The 17,704-nt window shown below is 38.3% G+C and overlaps 1 protein-coding gene across 12 annotated transcripts in view; it reads left to right on the top strand.

The window, feature by feature from the left end:
* The window catches only part of LOC126617056 (receptor-like protein EIX2), a 108,962-nt gene that overhangs the window by 33,616 nt on the left and 57,642 nt on the right, over positions 1 to 17,704 (top strand). For 2 of the 12 annotated variants that reach the window (XR_007621299.1, XM_050285143.1), the window contains exon 2: positions 15,167 to 15,453. Coding sequence is in view for 4 of the 12 variants with exons in the window: in XM_050285129.1 (XP_050141086.1) it covers positions 5,678 to 5,790 (113 nt within the window). In the remaining 8 variants the exon portion in view is untranslated. Of the gene's footprint in view, positions 1 to 5,677; positions 5,791 to 6,279; positions 6,380 to 6,548; positions 6,659 to 14,295; positions 14,998 to 15,166; positions 15,454 to 17,704 lie in introns of those variants that run through there. The other 10 variants (XR_007621302.1, XR_007621303.1, XR_007621301.1 and 7 more) reach the window with 10 other exon arrangements.

Here is a 17,704-nt window from a genome sequence, read left to right as displayed (position 1 = left end):
TGAGAAACAAAAGCAACATGACCATTGGTAGGTGGAAATGGCAATTGTTCAAATTGAGCTATTGGTGAAAATGAAAAGTATGTGAACCAAGATAAAAATTTCAAGTATATGGCCTAGGATTAGAAGATCCATCAGTTTCATAAGTTGAACTGGAAGTATTAGCAAACATAACTGCCATTAAAGGTGGTTGTTTAAGACCTTATTCCAAAGTAGACTCTTCTGCCTTTAACTGAGACCTAAGTTCTTTCAACGAGACCAAACTTTCTCTGCCCCAAATCACATACTTAATGGTATTGTATTCTGTAGGTAATCCTCTTAAAGCCACAATGACAATATCTTCATTAGAAATCACAACACCAACAGTGGCTAACTAATCCCTACATTCTTTAATCCTCTGCAACTAAGCATCAATGGATTCTGGCCCTTTCTTAATATTATGCAGATCAATCTTCATTTGAACAATACTAGTGTGAGTTATATGAGCAAATATATATGTAGACATTGAAATTTCTGTGGCATAAATGTTAGCCATTGCATTAAGATTACATTTGTAAACATTGAAATTTTGGTGAAATAAATGTTGACCATTGTATTAAAATTACAAACTTCATTCACTTCACCTACATCATACACTAAGTTTGCCTACAACATCCACCCAAGTTTCACCTACAAACATCCACCAAGTTTCACCTACAACATCCACCAAAACAAATGGATGGTGGTGATTCATTCCCAAAGCCTATAAATAGGTTCCTCCATCAAATAATCAAGGGAGGATTTTTACATACACTTTCTTTACTCCCAAATTGGAAGAGAATTCACACCACACCAAAGCCTTGAAGCCTCGAAACTCTGAAGCTCCCAAGCAAATCCCGAAGGATCAAGAAAGCCCTCTTCGTTCTTCGTGAAATCCTCCTTCAAGATCAAGCCCTAACGCCCCTTGAAGAACTTCCACCAATTCAAGATCAAGCCCCAACGGCCCTTGAAGAAGGTGTTCATCATTCATCAACTGTTCATCCAAGATCAAGCCTCGACGGCCCCTGGATCAACAACACTACATCTACACGTTTCAAAGATAGAATCAGAGGCTAAATTTGTAGAAGAGATTGTAACCCCTAAATAATTAATACAAATATTATTTTGTACACGTGTTCTTGTCTCATTCATCGCAGGAATTTCCGTGTTTACAATATACTAGTGTGAGTCATATGAGCAAATCTTTCTTTCAAATTATTCCACATATCACTGGAGCTTTGACATCCAATAACACAAGATAATGCAGCAGTAGATAGTGTTGCGATTATCAAGGTCATAAGAGCTTTATCATGAATTTTCCAAACTTTATAGGCATCAGCCAGTGGAGAGTTATTAACAATCGACTCATCAGTGTTGCGATTATATTTCTGAGGACAAGGAATGGATCCATCAATAAATCCCATAATTCCATTCCCTTCTAGTAACAAAGAAATCTGGAAATTCCAAGTAACATAATTCGAATCATCCAATTTCGCAGTCACTGTGTTTCCAACACTAGGTATAAGCGAAGAAATTGGAGATTGTGTGAGGGCTAATTCTGCAGCGGTAACCATAATGCACCAACAAAAATCAACAGTTCAACAATGGAAGTAATTTGTAAGATCAAGAAAAATCTGTCGTCGACAGAATGTAATCGTCTAACATAATTTTTGTTTCTTCAAGAAATCAACAGAAAAACACCTCAAGAATCACACAACAATAATTACCAAGAATCAACAATTTGATAGACAAAGAACCGTCAAGTATCAATACTAATAAATTGAAAGAAAACACCTTAAGAGTATCACCTGACTGCACAAATCAAGGCACGACAACAGCTGCAAAGATCGACGAACAGATCAACAGTCTCCGACTACAGAACAAACAACCGACAAGAAGAAATTCCACCAACTTAGGGTTTAAGTAATCGATACTTCTCTGGAATCGCGAACAACTAGCAAATAACACCCGATTCCGGTCACCGAAACAATGACGACAACGACGATGAGCAAAAGCACAAGAATCGTCAATCAAAGATGTTAACCATGGTAGGCGAAGATACCATGATAACAATAAGAACAAACTATGGAAAAGAACTAGAGAGCTTTAAAATAGAGAGAATGTAGAGAGAGAAACTGTTATTTCATTATATCCAACCATTACATCATACATCCTTATAAATACAATGACACATAACTAACTTCTAGAGTATCCAATACACTTGTGACACATGGCAGTGTAAAACAATACTAAGCTTTTATCCTAACATGTTCATCCCCTTGTGTTTTGCCCTGAATGTCCAATTACTATGGTGTACCAAGCCGCTTAATATTCATGTGCAATTTCATGTATTGAGGAAACTGTAGCAATAGTCCATCAACTAAAAATCTATGACCATTGGTCCCTTAACTCATCAAAATGTGCATTTATGCTCGTTTTCGTCACGTCAACTCCGTCGGAGCTCGTCAAAATGAGAGGTTGAATCAAGGGCAAATATGGAAAACAAAATTTGAAAATTATAGCAATGGTCCCTCAACTTTAACCAAATTGGAGCAATGGTCTCTCAACTTTAACTCATTAGAGAAATGGTCCCTCAACTTTTACCTAATTATATACCATGGCTCATTTTGACGGAAGTTCTGACGGAGTTGACAAAAATGACCATAGCTGCACATTTTGATGAATTAAGGGACCAATGGTCATGATTTCTAGTCGAAGGACCAACGTCCTAATTGGATTGAAGTTGAGAGACCATTCTACAATTTTCTCTCATGTAATTCTCTAGTTCATCTTATTCTAATGATATGTTCGTTGGGTTAATACCAATCATTTTGATAATCGGGATCACGAAGTAAAAAAACAAGTGGCAGATTGGATTAGACTAGCTGGTTAAAATAAACTGTCTTCCTTTTTCTCAAATTCAAATTCACTTAACCGTAGATTAGGAGACTAGATCAATATCTAGTTCGTTAAAAATCCGTCAAGAAAGTCTAGAAGGTGGTACAAAATACCTCAATCCACCTAATTAATCCAATTGAAATTCTCCATTTGCAGAAATATTATCTTCGCGTTTACTCGACTTTGCCGCCCATATACTACTTACGAACAAACAGATAGTCCATAGACTCATATTTACGAAATGAACACAATGACTCTTTCAGTTCCTTTTTGTTAGCAAAAGGTACTAAAACTAACTACATCCCTTTCAACTCAGCCCATCACAATCGACGTTGATCCAAAACCAATCACGCACTGCAGGCTTATTAATTTTCTCACATAAAAATGCATAATTGACTTCAAATGTCGTTACCATAATTGACTTCAGATAACACCAACAAATGATCAATCTATAAAGCAAGTAGCAACATCTCTTGCTTTCCACTCCCAAATTCACATACAATTCAATTCACAATTTGGACATACCATGTTGCTGACAATCATATATTCTGTCTTGTTCGTTCTTACATCTGCCAAATGCTGTTTGAGTGCTGGAATCAGTTCCAACATCAGGTGCTTACAAGCAGAAAAAAGTTCTTTGCTTCAGTTCAAACAAGGCCTCATCGACAAGTCCGACATTCTTGCCTCTTGGGAAACCGGCCAAGATTGTTGCGAGTGGAGAGGAATCACTTGCAACAACGAAACAGGTCATGTCGTCACGCTAGATCTCCATTTCGGATATTATATTTCTAATGGTTATTCTCTAAGTGTTGTGATTGCTCCTTCTCTGCTTGAATTGCCATATCTAACTTACTTGGACCTCAGTTTCAATTATTTCCAAGGAGAAATTCCCAAGTTCATCGGTTCTTTGAGTCGATTGGAACAACTCAAACTAGCAGGTGCCAATCTTAGCGGGCCAATTCCTTCCCAACTTGGAAATCTTTCTAGATTGTATACTCTTGATCTTTCACAGAACGATGTCACATTCGAAAATCTCGAGTGGTTATCTCATCTTTCTTCTTTAAGGTACCTGGATATGTCGTATCTTAATTTTTCCGAGGTTGTAAATTGGCCAGAATCTATAAGCAAACTCCCTTCACTTGTTGAGCTTCAGTTATCTTTCTGTGATCTCCCCAATGTCAAACTGAGTTCGCTTTCTTTTGTCAATTCTTCAAACTCTCTTGAAGTCCTTGAACTCTCCTACAATATTCTTGATCTTTCGATATTTTATTGGATGGCCAATGTCAGCACCAACCTTGTTCACATTGGTTTGGCTGGTGATCAGATTCAAGGTCCCTTCCCAGATGTTTTCACAAATATGGTTTCTCTCGTGTCTCTTGATCTCCTGTATAACAAACTTGAAGGTGGGATACCAAATTCCTTTCGAAACCTTTGCAGCTTAGAGTCGTTGAGTCTAGAGGGAAACAAACTTTCTGACAGACTTGAAGACTCTGTAGGAAACTTGTCTTGTGCTCAAGACACCCTCGAGATCTTGTCTTTAAGTGGGAACCCGTTTTCGGGTTCATTTCCTGACAACCTTACAGGATTTTCATCCTTGAAAGAATTGTACATCGATCACACCAACGTAAGTGGATCTCTTCCAAAAAGTTTCCAGCCACTCTCCCACCTAAGATACTTGCGCCTATTCCAAAACCAGTTCACCGGATCACTGCCCGATTTTACAGGGCTTTCGTTGTTAAGGGAGTTAGATATCTCCAATAATCAACTCAACGGATCTCTACCTGAGAGTATCGGCCAACTTTCCAGCCTCGAATATTTGGATCTTTCTTGGAATTCTTTAAATGGTGTCATAACTGAAGTGTACTTCTCCAATCTCTCCCGTTTAAACATTTTGGATTTTTCTCATAATCCTTTGTCTTTCAACTTTAGCTCGGACTGGAATCCGCCTTTCCAAATCAAATTTCTTGGATTGTCCTCTTGCAAGGTTGGCCCAGCATTTCCGAAATGGATTCAAAATCAGACCAGTCTTACTTCACTTTACATGGTTAATGCTGAGATTTCGGATTCTATACCTGGTAAGTTTTGGGATCTGTCTTCCAGCTTAGTCATTTTAAACCTATCAATGAACCAAATCCATGGAAAGTTGCCAAATCTGTCGACAAAAAACAGCACCTTCTATTCTTTTGACTTGTCATCTAATCTCTTAGACGGCCCACTTCCGCCATTTCCTTATATTGTACGCAACCTGCGTCTCTCCCAAAACATGTTTTCGGGACCCTTATCTTCCTTTTGTAAAACAGAAGCTCCAAACTTGTTTGTTCTAGACCTTTCCGACAATCAGCTATCCGGTGAACTTCCTAGTTGTTGGGTGCAGTTTCAAGGTTTGCTCTCTTTGAACATGGCTAAAAACAAGTTCTCAGGGAAAATTCCAAGCTCATTAGGCTACTTAAAAGATGTTGCATTGTTACGCTTACAGGATAACAAACTTTCCGGAGAATTGCCTTCTTTGGAGAACTGTACAGAATTAAGAGTTGTTGACCTCGGTGCCAATAAGCTATCTGGAAAGATACCGACATGGATAGGCCCGAGCCTAACAAAGTTGCTGGTTCTTCGCTTAAAGTCGAATGAGTTTTATGGAAGCATACCTTTAAGTCTATGCAGTCTTCCTGCGCTTCATGTTTTGGACTTCTCCAAGAACAATCTATCCGGAGCCTTACCCCATTGCTTCCCTAACATAACAGCCTTGTATTCGATGTCCCCCGAGGTGAAGGACAACTCTGAAGTTGGGTTTGTGCAACTGGTTTGGAAAGGAATATTGATTGAGTTTGGCGAAAATCTTAAGCTTTTGAGAAGCATTGACATTTCGAGCAACAACTTGAGTGGAGATATTCCAGAAAGTGTAACAAGCTTGTTGAGGTTGATTTCTCTGAACCTGTCAAGCAACAATTTTACTGGGGTTCTTCCTAACAACTTTGGTCAGCTGGAGATGTTAGAATCGCTTGATTTGTCACGAAACCAGATATCTGGTAGCATCCCTCCGAGTTTTTCGAGCTTACATTTTCTTGGTGTCTTGGACTTGTCATACAACAACTTATCAGGAAGAATTCCGCTAAGTACTCAACTTCAAAGTTTTGATGCTTCTCAATTTACGGGAAATCTTGGACTTTGTGGGCAACCGCTCACACCAGAATGCCCGGGAGATGTAACAACGGAAGATCCTGCAGTCCCCAATGGCCGTGGAAGTGACAAGACCAAACAAGATGATGATGGTCTCATAAGCTTCGGATTTTATGTTAGCTTGGCGCTTGGATTTATCATAGGATTCTGGAGTGTTTGTGGTACTTTAGTTCTTAAGACATCTTGGAGGTACGCCTATTTCCGATTCTTTGATGATATAAAAGCTCGGATTATGTGAAGACCGTTGCCTGTGAAGGCAAAGCTGCAGGGTAGATTTCCATGGTAAACGGTAAAGCTCTACTCTCCTAATTCGTTATATATTTTCGAACTCTACCCATTAAATTCGGTTGTATTTTTCGAGCTAAATGAGATATTTCGGTAAAAGATTGTCGAAACATTATTTTTAAGCTTTTTATTTATTTACCTTTAATTTAAGATACTTTTTGTTGACTTTGTAGATATGGAACCACAAGGATCATCAGGAAAAAAAGTCGCCGACAAGTAATGTCGTAGCTCTCGCTGGGGCAGAAGCGTTCTCTACAATTTAAATTTCGAGTGGCTCAACTTTTGTTTTTTTAGATTCGATGTAAAATGGGGAAGTGTTTTTTTCTTTTTCTTTTATTCTGATGCAATGTGATATAAAATGCCATCAACTATGATGCTTGTGTGTCTAAAGGGTTATGTATAATAGATTGCTCGGTCATGCTGTGTGGACTTATTTTCAATCGGATCGGATCTTCCCATATGATTTTTTTTCTTTTTCGGTTTCAGAATTTCAGATTCTAATTGGTCGAAATATTTTGGAATGTTTTGGCTCGGAATCAGATATTCCTATCCAAGTTGCGCCCTAGCCGTGTGTAATATAGTTCAGAAAAGAATCATATAAAGTTGAATAAAACAGGGTATTTCCCAGCCCCAAAGGCAAAAGATCAGTGCATCAAAGAATTGCTATGCTCTATGAAATCTGTTCAATGATTTACACCTACATACGAATACAAGACACATTGCTCGGATGAAAGCCAGAATGAAACCAGTTCAAACGCACCAGGAGTTAACTTCATTCAACGTCATCTGCGCTGAGAACACTGAGAAAAAGTCGGAAACATTTATGGCAAAGATGTTATTCGGACAGAGTTATCAGCTGATCCTGTTAAGAAGATCGGTAAAGTCGCGTGCCAATCTACAGTAGTTATGGCAGCACTGTGTGGGAGAGTTCTCAACCCATTCGTATGACCCCGAACCTGAAAAGTTAATGAAACAATATATTTCGTTAACACAAAGCTTCACGTAGATCTTCAGAAAATGACAATCAGGAAACTTTATACACAACGAAACCACCAGACACGTATGGAGAAGAGAGAACAACCTGGTATATGGGTGCTCTTACGGAACCGAATGTTACCAACCGTCTCCTCCCATTGGCATCTAAAGCCATGTCATGTCTGCAATTTTTTGACCAAAGGACTTGACCTTGGTTTTCCAAGCTCCATTCAAACACCTGACACCGCAAAAACAGTTCTGTTAGGCAAATACTTTTGAGAGGACAAAATCATAAGACCAGCTGCAGTTCAACTAATAATTGTCCCATTTCTGGATTGTAGAGTTTGGGCAACTGATGAAAATTTTGGACTGATTCTATCACATTATGTACCAGTGTTCTGATAACAATTGAAGTAATGTAACAACAGTTTCAACAAGATGCCTATTCTTTCTTTCAGCTAAACCATTTTGCTCAAGGGTGTATAGACAAGATTTTTGATGAACAATGCCTTTGGTTGTAAGAAAGTTTTGAAATCGAGTACTAACATATTCACCTCCACCATTACTTTGCAAAATTTTGACAGTTGCAGAAAAATAATTTTGAACATAGGCATGAAGCTGGACAAATCTCTCAAAGATAGCATCTTTATTATTCATGGGAAAAATCAATGTGTATCGTGTACATTCATCAATAAACGACACATAATAGCTATACACTTCTATAGACTTAAAAGGAGATGGACCCCATACATCTGTATGAATGACTTCAAAAGGAACAAGAGATTTTGAAGCCATTATAGGAAAAGGTAACTTGGTGAACTTGTCTTGTAAACAAGCAGTACAAGTTTGAGATGTTGAATTACAAGGAGAATTAATAGATGACTTACTAAGAGCTACTTGTATGACAGAATTGGTGGGATGAACCAATCTGCAATGCCAAAGGGAATCATTTATTCTCTGTCCAAGAAAAGCTACATGATTTGTCTTTGGTGGTTTGAGAATTGGAAGTGGATAGACATCTTGGTTACTCAATCCTTGATAGAGAACCTTGTTGGTGACCTTGTCATGTATACACACAGAAAACTCATCAACAATACACCTACAATTGTTGTCTTTGCATAATTGATACATAAACAGTAAGTGTTGTGACAATTGTGGAACTTGTAACACATATTTTAACTCAAGTGTATGAGAAGGAGTAGATAAAATAGCTTGACCAATGTGTGAAATTTGTAAACCTTCACCATTAGCACTAGTCACAGTCTCTGATAAAGCATATGGAGTAGCAGCTTGCAAATTTGACAAATCGGATGTCATATGATTAGTTGCTCCAGAATCCAGCAACCAATACACTTGTTGGGGGGCTATTGGTGAGAAATTAGTTTGTGCAATAAAAGCAACATGTGAATTATTGTGAGAAGACATCACTCCATTATGATACTATGATGAAGCCATCATAATGGGATTCTGCACTTGAGATGAAAGTGGAGTTGGAGATTGAATATGTGGTTGCAACTGTGAAGAAGTCAGATGATATGAATGATGCTGAAACATCATAGGAGATAAGGAGAGACATAGGCACAGTCATAGATCAGGATTGTTCCTATCAAAGCAAGTGGCAGTTGTGTGTCCCTTTCTGAAGACAGTTCAAAGCTACAAGGTCCTTCTTATTGCATATTTGACAAACAAGCAGTGGTTGAAAAGATTGTCCCGAAACCATTTGAGATCCAGAGTTCTGAAACTTAGACTGTGACTGAAGGGAGGGTTATGCAAAGTTTTGATATCCAGAAGGTTGTTGAAAACCAGCATTAAACCTTTTCCCTTTACCCTTATTAATATAGTTATTCCCCCTGAAATTGTTATAAGTTCCAGAACCAGTCTGAGAAACAAAAGCAACAGGACCATTGGTAGGTGGAAATGGCAATTGTTCAAATTGAGCCATTGGTGAAAATGAAGAAGTATGTGAACCAAGATAAAAATTTCAAGTATATGGCCTAGGATTAGAAGATCCATCAGTTTCATAAGTTGAATTGGAAGTATTAGCAAACATAACTGCCATTAAAGGTGGTTGTTTAAGACCTTATTCCAAAGTAGACTATTCTGCCTTTAACTGAAACCTAAGTTCTTTCAATGAGACCAAGCTTTCTCTGCCCCAAATCACAGACTTAATGGTATTGTATTATGTAGGTAATCCTCTTAAAGCCACAATGACAGTATCTTCATCAGAAATCACAACACCAGCAGTAGCTAACTGATCCCTACATTCTTTAATCCTCTGCAACTAAGCATCAATGGATTCTGGCTCTTTCTTAATATTCTGCAGTTCAATCTTCATTTGAACAATACTAGTGTGAGTCATATGAGCAACTCATTCTTTCAAATTATTCCACAGATCACTGGAGCTTTGACATCCAATAACACAAGATAATGCAGCAGTAGATAGTGTTGCGGTTATCAAGGTCATAAGAGCTTTATCATGAATTTTCCAAACTTTATAGGCATCAGTCAGTGGAGAATTATTAACAATCGACTCATCATCAGACTCCAACTCAATATATTTCTGAGGACAAGGAATGGATCCATCAATAAATCCCATAATTCCATTCCTTTCTAGTAACAAAGAAATCTGGAAATTCCAAGTAACATAATTCAAATCATCCAATTTCGCAGTCAATGTGTTTCCAACACTAGGTATAAGTGAAGAAATTGGAGATTGTGTGAGGGCTAATTGTGCAGCGGTAACCATAATGCACCAACAGAAGTCAATAGTTCAACAATGGAAGTAATCGGTAAGATCAAGAAAAATCTGTCGTCGACAGAATGTAATAGTCTAACATAATTTCTGTTTCTTCAAGAAATCAACAGAAAAACACCTCAAGAATCACACAACAATAATTACCAAGAATCAACAATTTGATAGACAAAGAACTGTCAAGTATCAATACTGATAAATCGAAAGAAAATACCTCAAGAGTATCACCTGACTGCACAAATCAAGGCACGGCAGCAACTGCAAAGATCGACGAACAGATCAACAATCTCCGACTACATAACGAACAACCAACAAGAAGAAATTCCACCAACTTACGGTTTGAGTAATCGACACTTCTCTGGAATCACGAACAACCAGCAAATAACACCCGGTTCCGATCACCGGAACAACGACGAGCGGAAGCACATGAATCGTCAATCAAAGGTGTTAACTATGGTAGGCGAAGATACCATGATAACAATAAGAACAAACTATGGAGAAAAACTAAGAAGAACTAGAGATCTTTCGAATAGAGAGAATGTAGAGAGAGAAACTGTTATTTCATTATACCCAACCATTACATCATACATCCTTATAAATACAATGACACATAACTAACTTCTAGAGTCTCCAATACACTTGTGACACATGGCAGTGTAAAACAATACTAAGTTTTTATCCTAACATGTTCATCCCCTTGTGTTTTGCCCTGAATGTCCAATTACTATGGTGTACCAGTACCAACCCGCTTAATATTCATGTGCAATTTCATGTACTGAGGAAATTGTAGCAATAGTCCCTCAACTAAAAATATATGACTATTGGTCCCTTAACTCATCAAAATGTGCATTTATGCTCGTTTTCGTCACGTCAAGTTCGTCGGAGCTCGTCAAAATGAGAGGTTGAATCAAGGGCAAATATGGAAAACAAAATAAGAAAATTATAGCAATGGTCCCTCAACTTTAATCAAATTGGAGCAATGGTCCCTCAACTTTAACTCATTAGAGAAATGGTCCCTCAACTTTTACCCAATTATATACCATGACTCATTTTGATGGAAGTTCTAACGGAGTTGACAAAAATTACCATAGCAGCACATTTTGATGAATTAAGGGACCAATGGTCATGATTTCTAGTCGAAGGACCAACGTCCTAATTGGATTGAAGTTGAGAGATCATTCTACAATTTTCTCTCATGTAATTCTCTAGTTCATCTTATTATAATGATATGTTCGTTGGGTTAATACCAATCATTTTGCTAATCTGGATCACGAAGTGAAAAACAAGTGGCAGATTGGATTAGACTAGCTGGTTAAAATAAACTGTCTTCCTTTTTCTCAAATTCAAAGGCACTTAACCGTAGATTAGGATAGCACTAGATCAATATCTAGTTCGTTAAAAATCCGTCAAGAAAGTCTAGAAGGTGGTACAAAATACCTCAATCCACCTAATTAATCCAATTGAAATTCCCCATTTGCAGAAATATTATCTTCGCGTTTACTCGACTTTGCCGCCCATATACTACTTACGAACAAACAGATAGTCCATAGACTCATATTTGTGAAATGAACACAATGACTCTTTCTGTTCCTTTTTGTTAGCAAAAGGTATTAAAACTAACTACATCCCTTTCAACTCAGCCCATCACAATTGACGTTGATCCAAAACCAATCACGCACTGCAGGCTTATTAATTTTCTCACATAAAAATGCATAATAGACTTCAAATGTCGTTACCATAATTGACTTCAGATAACACCAACAAATGATCAATCTATAAACCAAGTAGCAACATCTCTTGCTTTTCGCTCCCAAATCCGCATACAATTCAATTCACCATGTCACATACCATGTTGCTCACAATCATATATTCTGTCTTGTTCGCTCTTACATCTGCCAAATGTTGTTTGGGCAACATCAGGTGCTTACAAGCAGAAAAAACCGCTCTGCTTCAGTTCAAACAGGGCCTCATCGACGAGTCCAATGTTCTTGCCTCTTGGGAAACCGGCAAAGATTGTTGCGAGTGGAGAGGAATCGCTTGCAATAACGAAACAGGTCATGTCGTCACCCTAGATCTCTATCACAACTCTTTTGGTATTTATAGTGTTGAAACTCCTCTAAGTGGTGTGATTGCTCCTTCTCTACTTGAATTGCCATATCTAACTAACTTGGACCTCAGTTTCAATCATTTCCAAGGACAAATTCCCAAGTTCATCGGTTCTTTGAGTCGATTGGAGCAACTCAAACTAGCAGGTGCCAATCTTAGCGGACCAATTCCTCCCCAACTCGGAAATCTCTCTAGTTTGTGTACTCTTGATCTTGCACAGAACGATGTCACATTCGAAAATCTCAAGTGGTTATCTCATCTTTCTTCCTTGAGGTACCTGAATAAGTCGGGTCTTAATTTTTCCGAGGTTGTAAATTGGCCAGAATCTATAAGCAAACTCCATTCACTTGTTGAGCTTCAGTTATCTTCTTGTAGTCTTCCCAATATCAAACAGAGCTCGCTTTCTTTTGTCAATTCTTCAAACTCTCTTGAAGTCCTTGAACTCTCGAATAATTTTCTTAATCTTTCGATATTTTATTGGATGGTCAATGTCAGCACCAACCTTGTTTACATTGGTTGAGCTGATAGCCAGTTGCAAGGTCCCATCCCAGATGTGTTTGCAAACATTGTTTCTCTCGTGTCTCTTGATCTCTCGATTAACGAACTTAAGGGCGGGATACCGAAATCGTTTCGAAACCTTTGCAGTTTAGAGTGGTTGAGTTTACTGGAAAACAAACTTTCCGACAGACTTGAAGACTCTGTCAAAAACTTGTCTTGTGCTCAAGACACCCTCGAGTCCTTGTTCTTGAGTGGGAACCCATTTTCGGGTTCATTTCCTGATAACCTTACAAGATTTTCATCCTTGAAAGAATTGTACATTGATGTCACCAACGTAAGTGGATCTCTTCCAAAAAGTTTTCAGCCACTCTCCCAGCTAAGATACTTGAGCCTAGTTCAAAACCAGTTCACCGGATCACTGCCTGATTTTACAGGTCTTTCGTTGTTAAGGCAGTTACTTATCTCCTACAATCAACTCAGCGGATCTCTACCTGAGAGTACCGGCCAACTTTCCTACCTCGAAATGTTGGATCTTTCTCGGAATTCTTTGAACGGTGTCATAATTGAAGTGCACTTCTCCAATCTCTCCCGTTTAAACCTTTTGGATTTTTCCCATAACCCTTTGTCTTTCAACTTGAGCTCGGATTGGAATCCGCCTTTCCAAATTGAATTTCTAGGATTGTCCTCTTGCAAGGTTTGGGAGCAGCCTTTCCATAAATGGGGGTAAGGCTAGCCGACATTCACCTCTCCCAGACCCTGCGTAAAGCGGGAGCCTTGTGCACTGGGTACGACCTTTGTCCTCTTGCAAGGTTGGCCCTGCTTTTCCAAAATGGATTCAAACTCAGACAAATCTTACTTATCTTTACATGCATAATGCTGAGATTTTGGATTCTATACCTGATAAGTTTTGGGATATGTCTTCCAGCTTACTCGATTTAAACCTATCGATGAACCAAATCCATGGAAAGTTGCCAAATCTATCAACAAAAAACTCCAACTTCTTTTCTTTTGACTTGTCATCTCATCTCTTGGACGGCCCACTTCCACCATTTCCTTCAAATGTATCCATCCTGCGTCTCTCCAAAAACATGTTTTCAGGACCCTTATCTTCCTTTTGTGAAACAGAATCTCCAAACTTCTTTGATCTAGACCTTTCTCACAATCAGCTATCTGGTGAACTTCCTAGTTGTTGGATGCAGTTTCAAGGTTTGGTCTTTTTGAACATGGCTAAGAACAATTTCTCCGGGAAAATTCCATGCTCATTAGGCTTCTTAAAGTATGCTATGTTCTTACACTTACAGGACAACAAACTCTCCGGAGAATTGCCTTCTTTGGAGAACTGTACAGAATTAAGAGTTGTTGACCTCAGTGCCAATAAATTATCTGGAAATATACCGACATGGATAGGTCCGAGCCTAACAAAGTTGCTGGTTCTTCGCTTAAAGTCGAACGAGTTTTATGGAAGCATACCTTTAAGTCTATGTAGTCTTCCTGCGCTTCATGTTTTGGACTTCTCCAAGAACAATCTATCCGAAGCCTTGCCCCATTGCCTCCCTAACATAACAGCTTTGTCTTCGATGTCCCTCGAGGTGGAGGACAACATCCCTGTTGGGTTTGTGCAACTGGTTTGGAAAGGAATACAGATTGAGTTCGGCCAAAATCTTCATCATTTGAGAAGCATTGACATTTCGAGCAACAACTTAAGCGGAGACATTCCAGAAAGTGTAACAAGCTTGCTGAAGTTGATTTCTCTGAACCTGTCAAGAAACAATTTTACTGGGGTGCTTCCTAACAACTTTGGTTAGCTCGAGATGTTAGAATCGCTTGATTTGTCACGAAACCAGATATCTGGTAGCATTCCTCCGAGTTTTTCGAGCTTACATTATCTTAGTGTCTTGGACTTGTCATACAACAACTTATCAGGAAGAATTCCCCTAAGTACTCAACTTCAAAGTTTTAATGCTTCTCAATTTACTGGAAATCTTGGACTTTGTGGGCAACCGCTCACACCAGAATGCCCGGGAGATGTAACAACGGTAGATCCTGCAGTCCCTAATGGCAGTGGAAGTGACAAGACCAAACAAGATGATGATGGTCTCATAAGCTTTGGATTTTATGTTAGCTTGGTGCTTGGATTTATCATAGGATTCTGGAGTGTTTGTGGTACTTTAGTTCTTCAGACGTCTTGGAGGTATGCATATTTCCAGTTCTTTGATGATATAAAAGCTCGGATTATGTGAAGACCGGTTCCTGTGAAGGCAAAGCTGCAGGGGAGATTTCAAAGGTAAACGGTAAATCTCTACTCTCCTAATTCATTATATATTTCCAAACTCTACCCATTAAATTCGGTTGTATTTTTCGAGCTAAATGAGATATTTCGGTAAAAGATTGTCGAAACATTATTTTTAATCTTTTTATTTATTTACCTTTAATTTAAGATACTTTTTGTTGACTTTGTAGATATGGAACCACAAGGATCATCAGGAAAAAAAGTCGACGACAAGTAATGTCATAGCTCTCGCTGGGGCAGAAGCGTTCTCTACAATTTAAATTTCGAGTGGCTCAACTTTCGTTTTTTTAGATTCGATGTAAAATGGGGAAGTGTTTTTTTCTTTTTCTTTTATTCTGATGCAATGTGATATAAAATGCCATCAACTATAATGCTTGTGTGTCTAAAGGGTTATGTATAATAGATTGCTCGGTCATGCTGTGTGGACTTATTTTCAATCGGATCGGATCTTCCCATATGATTTTTTTTCTTTTTCGGTTTCAGAATTTCAGATTCTAATTGGTCGAAATATTTTGGAATGCTTTGGCTCGGAATCAGATATTCCTATCCAAGTTGCACCCTAGCCGTGTGTAATATAGTTCTGAAAAGAATCATATAAAGTTGAATAAAACAGGGTATTTCCCAGCCCCAAAGGCAAAGGATCAGTGCATCAAAGAATTGCTATGCTCTATGAAATCTGTTCAATGATTTACACCTACATACGAATACAAGACACATTGCTCGGATGAAAGCCAGAACGAAACCAGTTCAAACGCACCAGGAGTTAACTTCATTCAACGTCATCCGCGCTGAGAACACTGAGAAAAAGTCGGAAATATTTATGGCAAAGATGTTATTCGGACAGAGTTATCAGCTGATCCTGTTAAGAAGATCGGTAAAGTCGCGTGCCAATCTACAGTAGTTATGGCAGCACTGTGTGGGAGAGTTCTCAACCCATTCGTATGACCCCGAACCTGAAAAGTTAATGAAACAATATATTTCGTTAACACAAAGCTTCACGTAGATCTTCAGAAAATGACAATCAGGAAACTTTATACACAACGAAACCACCAGACACGTATGGAGAAGAGAGAACAACCTGGTATATGGGTAAAAAAATATTTGCCTAACAGAACTGTTTTTGCGGTGTCAGGAATTTAAGATAATGGGGTAAAATAATAGCTTTCAAAAATTGACAACAGAGTTGGTTGATTAGAAGTTTGGCATACCAAGCATACAGAGCCTCCAAAATGTTATAAGATGCCCATACTTTGCTCCCATAAGAAAGAACGGAACTACCTGTAACTCAGAAAAGTTGTGCTTCCATTACTAATCACGCAAAGCAAGCAATTTCGAATTCAAACACTGCCTTAATGTTTTGTTTGTTATTACCTTGAGGGTCATGGATGGCTCTCCTGAATTAAGCCGAGACTTTCTCTTCTCGACCAGAGGAAGGACACCGAGTTAGGAGAGCCATCCATGACCCTCAAGGTAATGACAAACAAAACATTAAGGCAGTGTTTGAATTCGAAATTGCTTGCTTTGCGTGATTAGTAATGGAAGCACAACTTTTCTGAGTTACAGGTAGCTCCGTTCTTTCTTATGGGAGCAAAGTATGGGCATCTTATAACATTTTGGAGGCTCTGTATGCTTGGTATGCCAAACTTCTAATCAACCAACTCTGTTGTCAATTTTTGAAAGCTATTTTTTTACCCCATTATCTTAAACACCTGACACCGCAAAAACAGTTCTGTTAGGCAAATACTTTTGAGAGGACAAAATCATAAGACCAGCTGCAGTTCAATTAATAATTGTCCCATTTCCGGATTGTAGAGTTTGGGCAACTGATGAAAATTTTGGACTGATTCTATCACATTATGTACCAGTGTTCTGATAACAATTGAAGTAATGTAACAGCAGTTTCAACAAGATGCCTATTCTTTCTTTCAGCTAAACCATTTTGCTCAAGGGTGTATAGACAAGATTTTTGATGAACAATGCCTTTGGTTGTAAGAAAGTTTTGAAATCGAGTACTAACATATTCACCTCAACCATCACTTTGCAAAACTTTGACAGTTGCAGAAAAATAATTTTGAACATAGGCATGAAGCTGGAAAAATATCTCAAAGACAGCATCTTTATTATTCATGGGAAAAATCAATGTGTATCGTGTACATTCATCAATAAACGACACATAATAGCTATACACTTCTATAGACTTAAAAGGAGATGGACCCCATACATCTGTATGAATGACTTCAAAAGGAACAAGAGATTTTGAAGCCATTATAGGAAAAGGTAACTTGGTGAACTTGCCTTGTAAACAAGCAGTACAAGTTTGAGATGTTGAATTACAAGGAGAATTAATAGATGACTTACTAAGAGCTACTTGTATGACAGAATTGGTGGAATGACCCAATCTGCAATGCCAAAGGGAATCATTTATTCTCTGTCCAAGAAAAGCTACATGATTTGTCTTTGGTGGTTTGAGAATTGGAAGTGGATAGACATCTTGGTTACTCAATCCTTGATAGAGAACCTTGTTGGTGACCTTGTCATGTATACACACAGAAAACTCATCAACAATACACCTACAATTGTTGTCTTTGCATAATTGATACATAAACAGTAAGTGTTGTGACAGTTGTGGAACTTGTAACACATATTTTAACTCAAGTGTATGAGAAGGAGTAGATAAACTAGCTTGACCAATGTGTGAAATTTGTAAA

The sequence above is a fragment of the Malus sylvestris genome, chromosome 1 (genome assembly GCF_916048215.2).
Source record: "Malus sylvestris chromosome 1, drMalSylv7.2, whole genome shotgun sequence".
NCBI lineage: Eukaryota > Viridiplantae > Streptophyta > Magnoliopsida > Rosales > Rosaceae > Malus > Malus sylvestris.
This window is presented reverse-complemented; position numbering and strand designations above follow the sequence as displayed.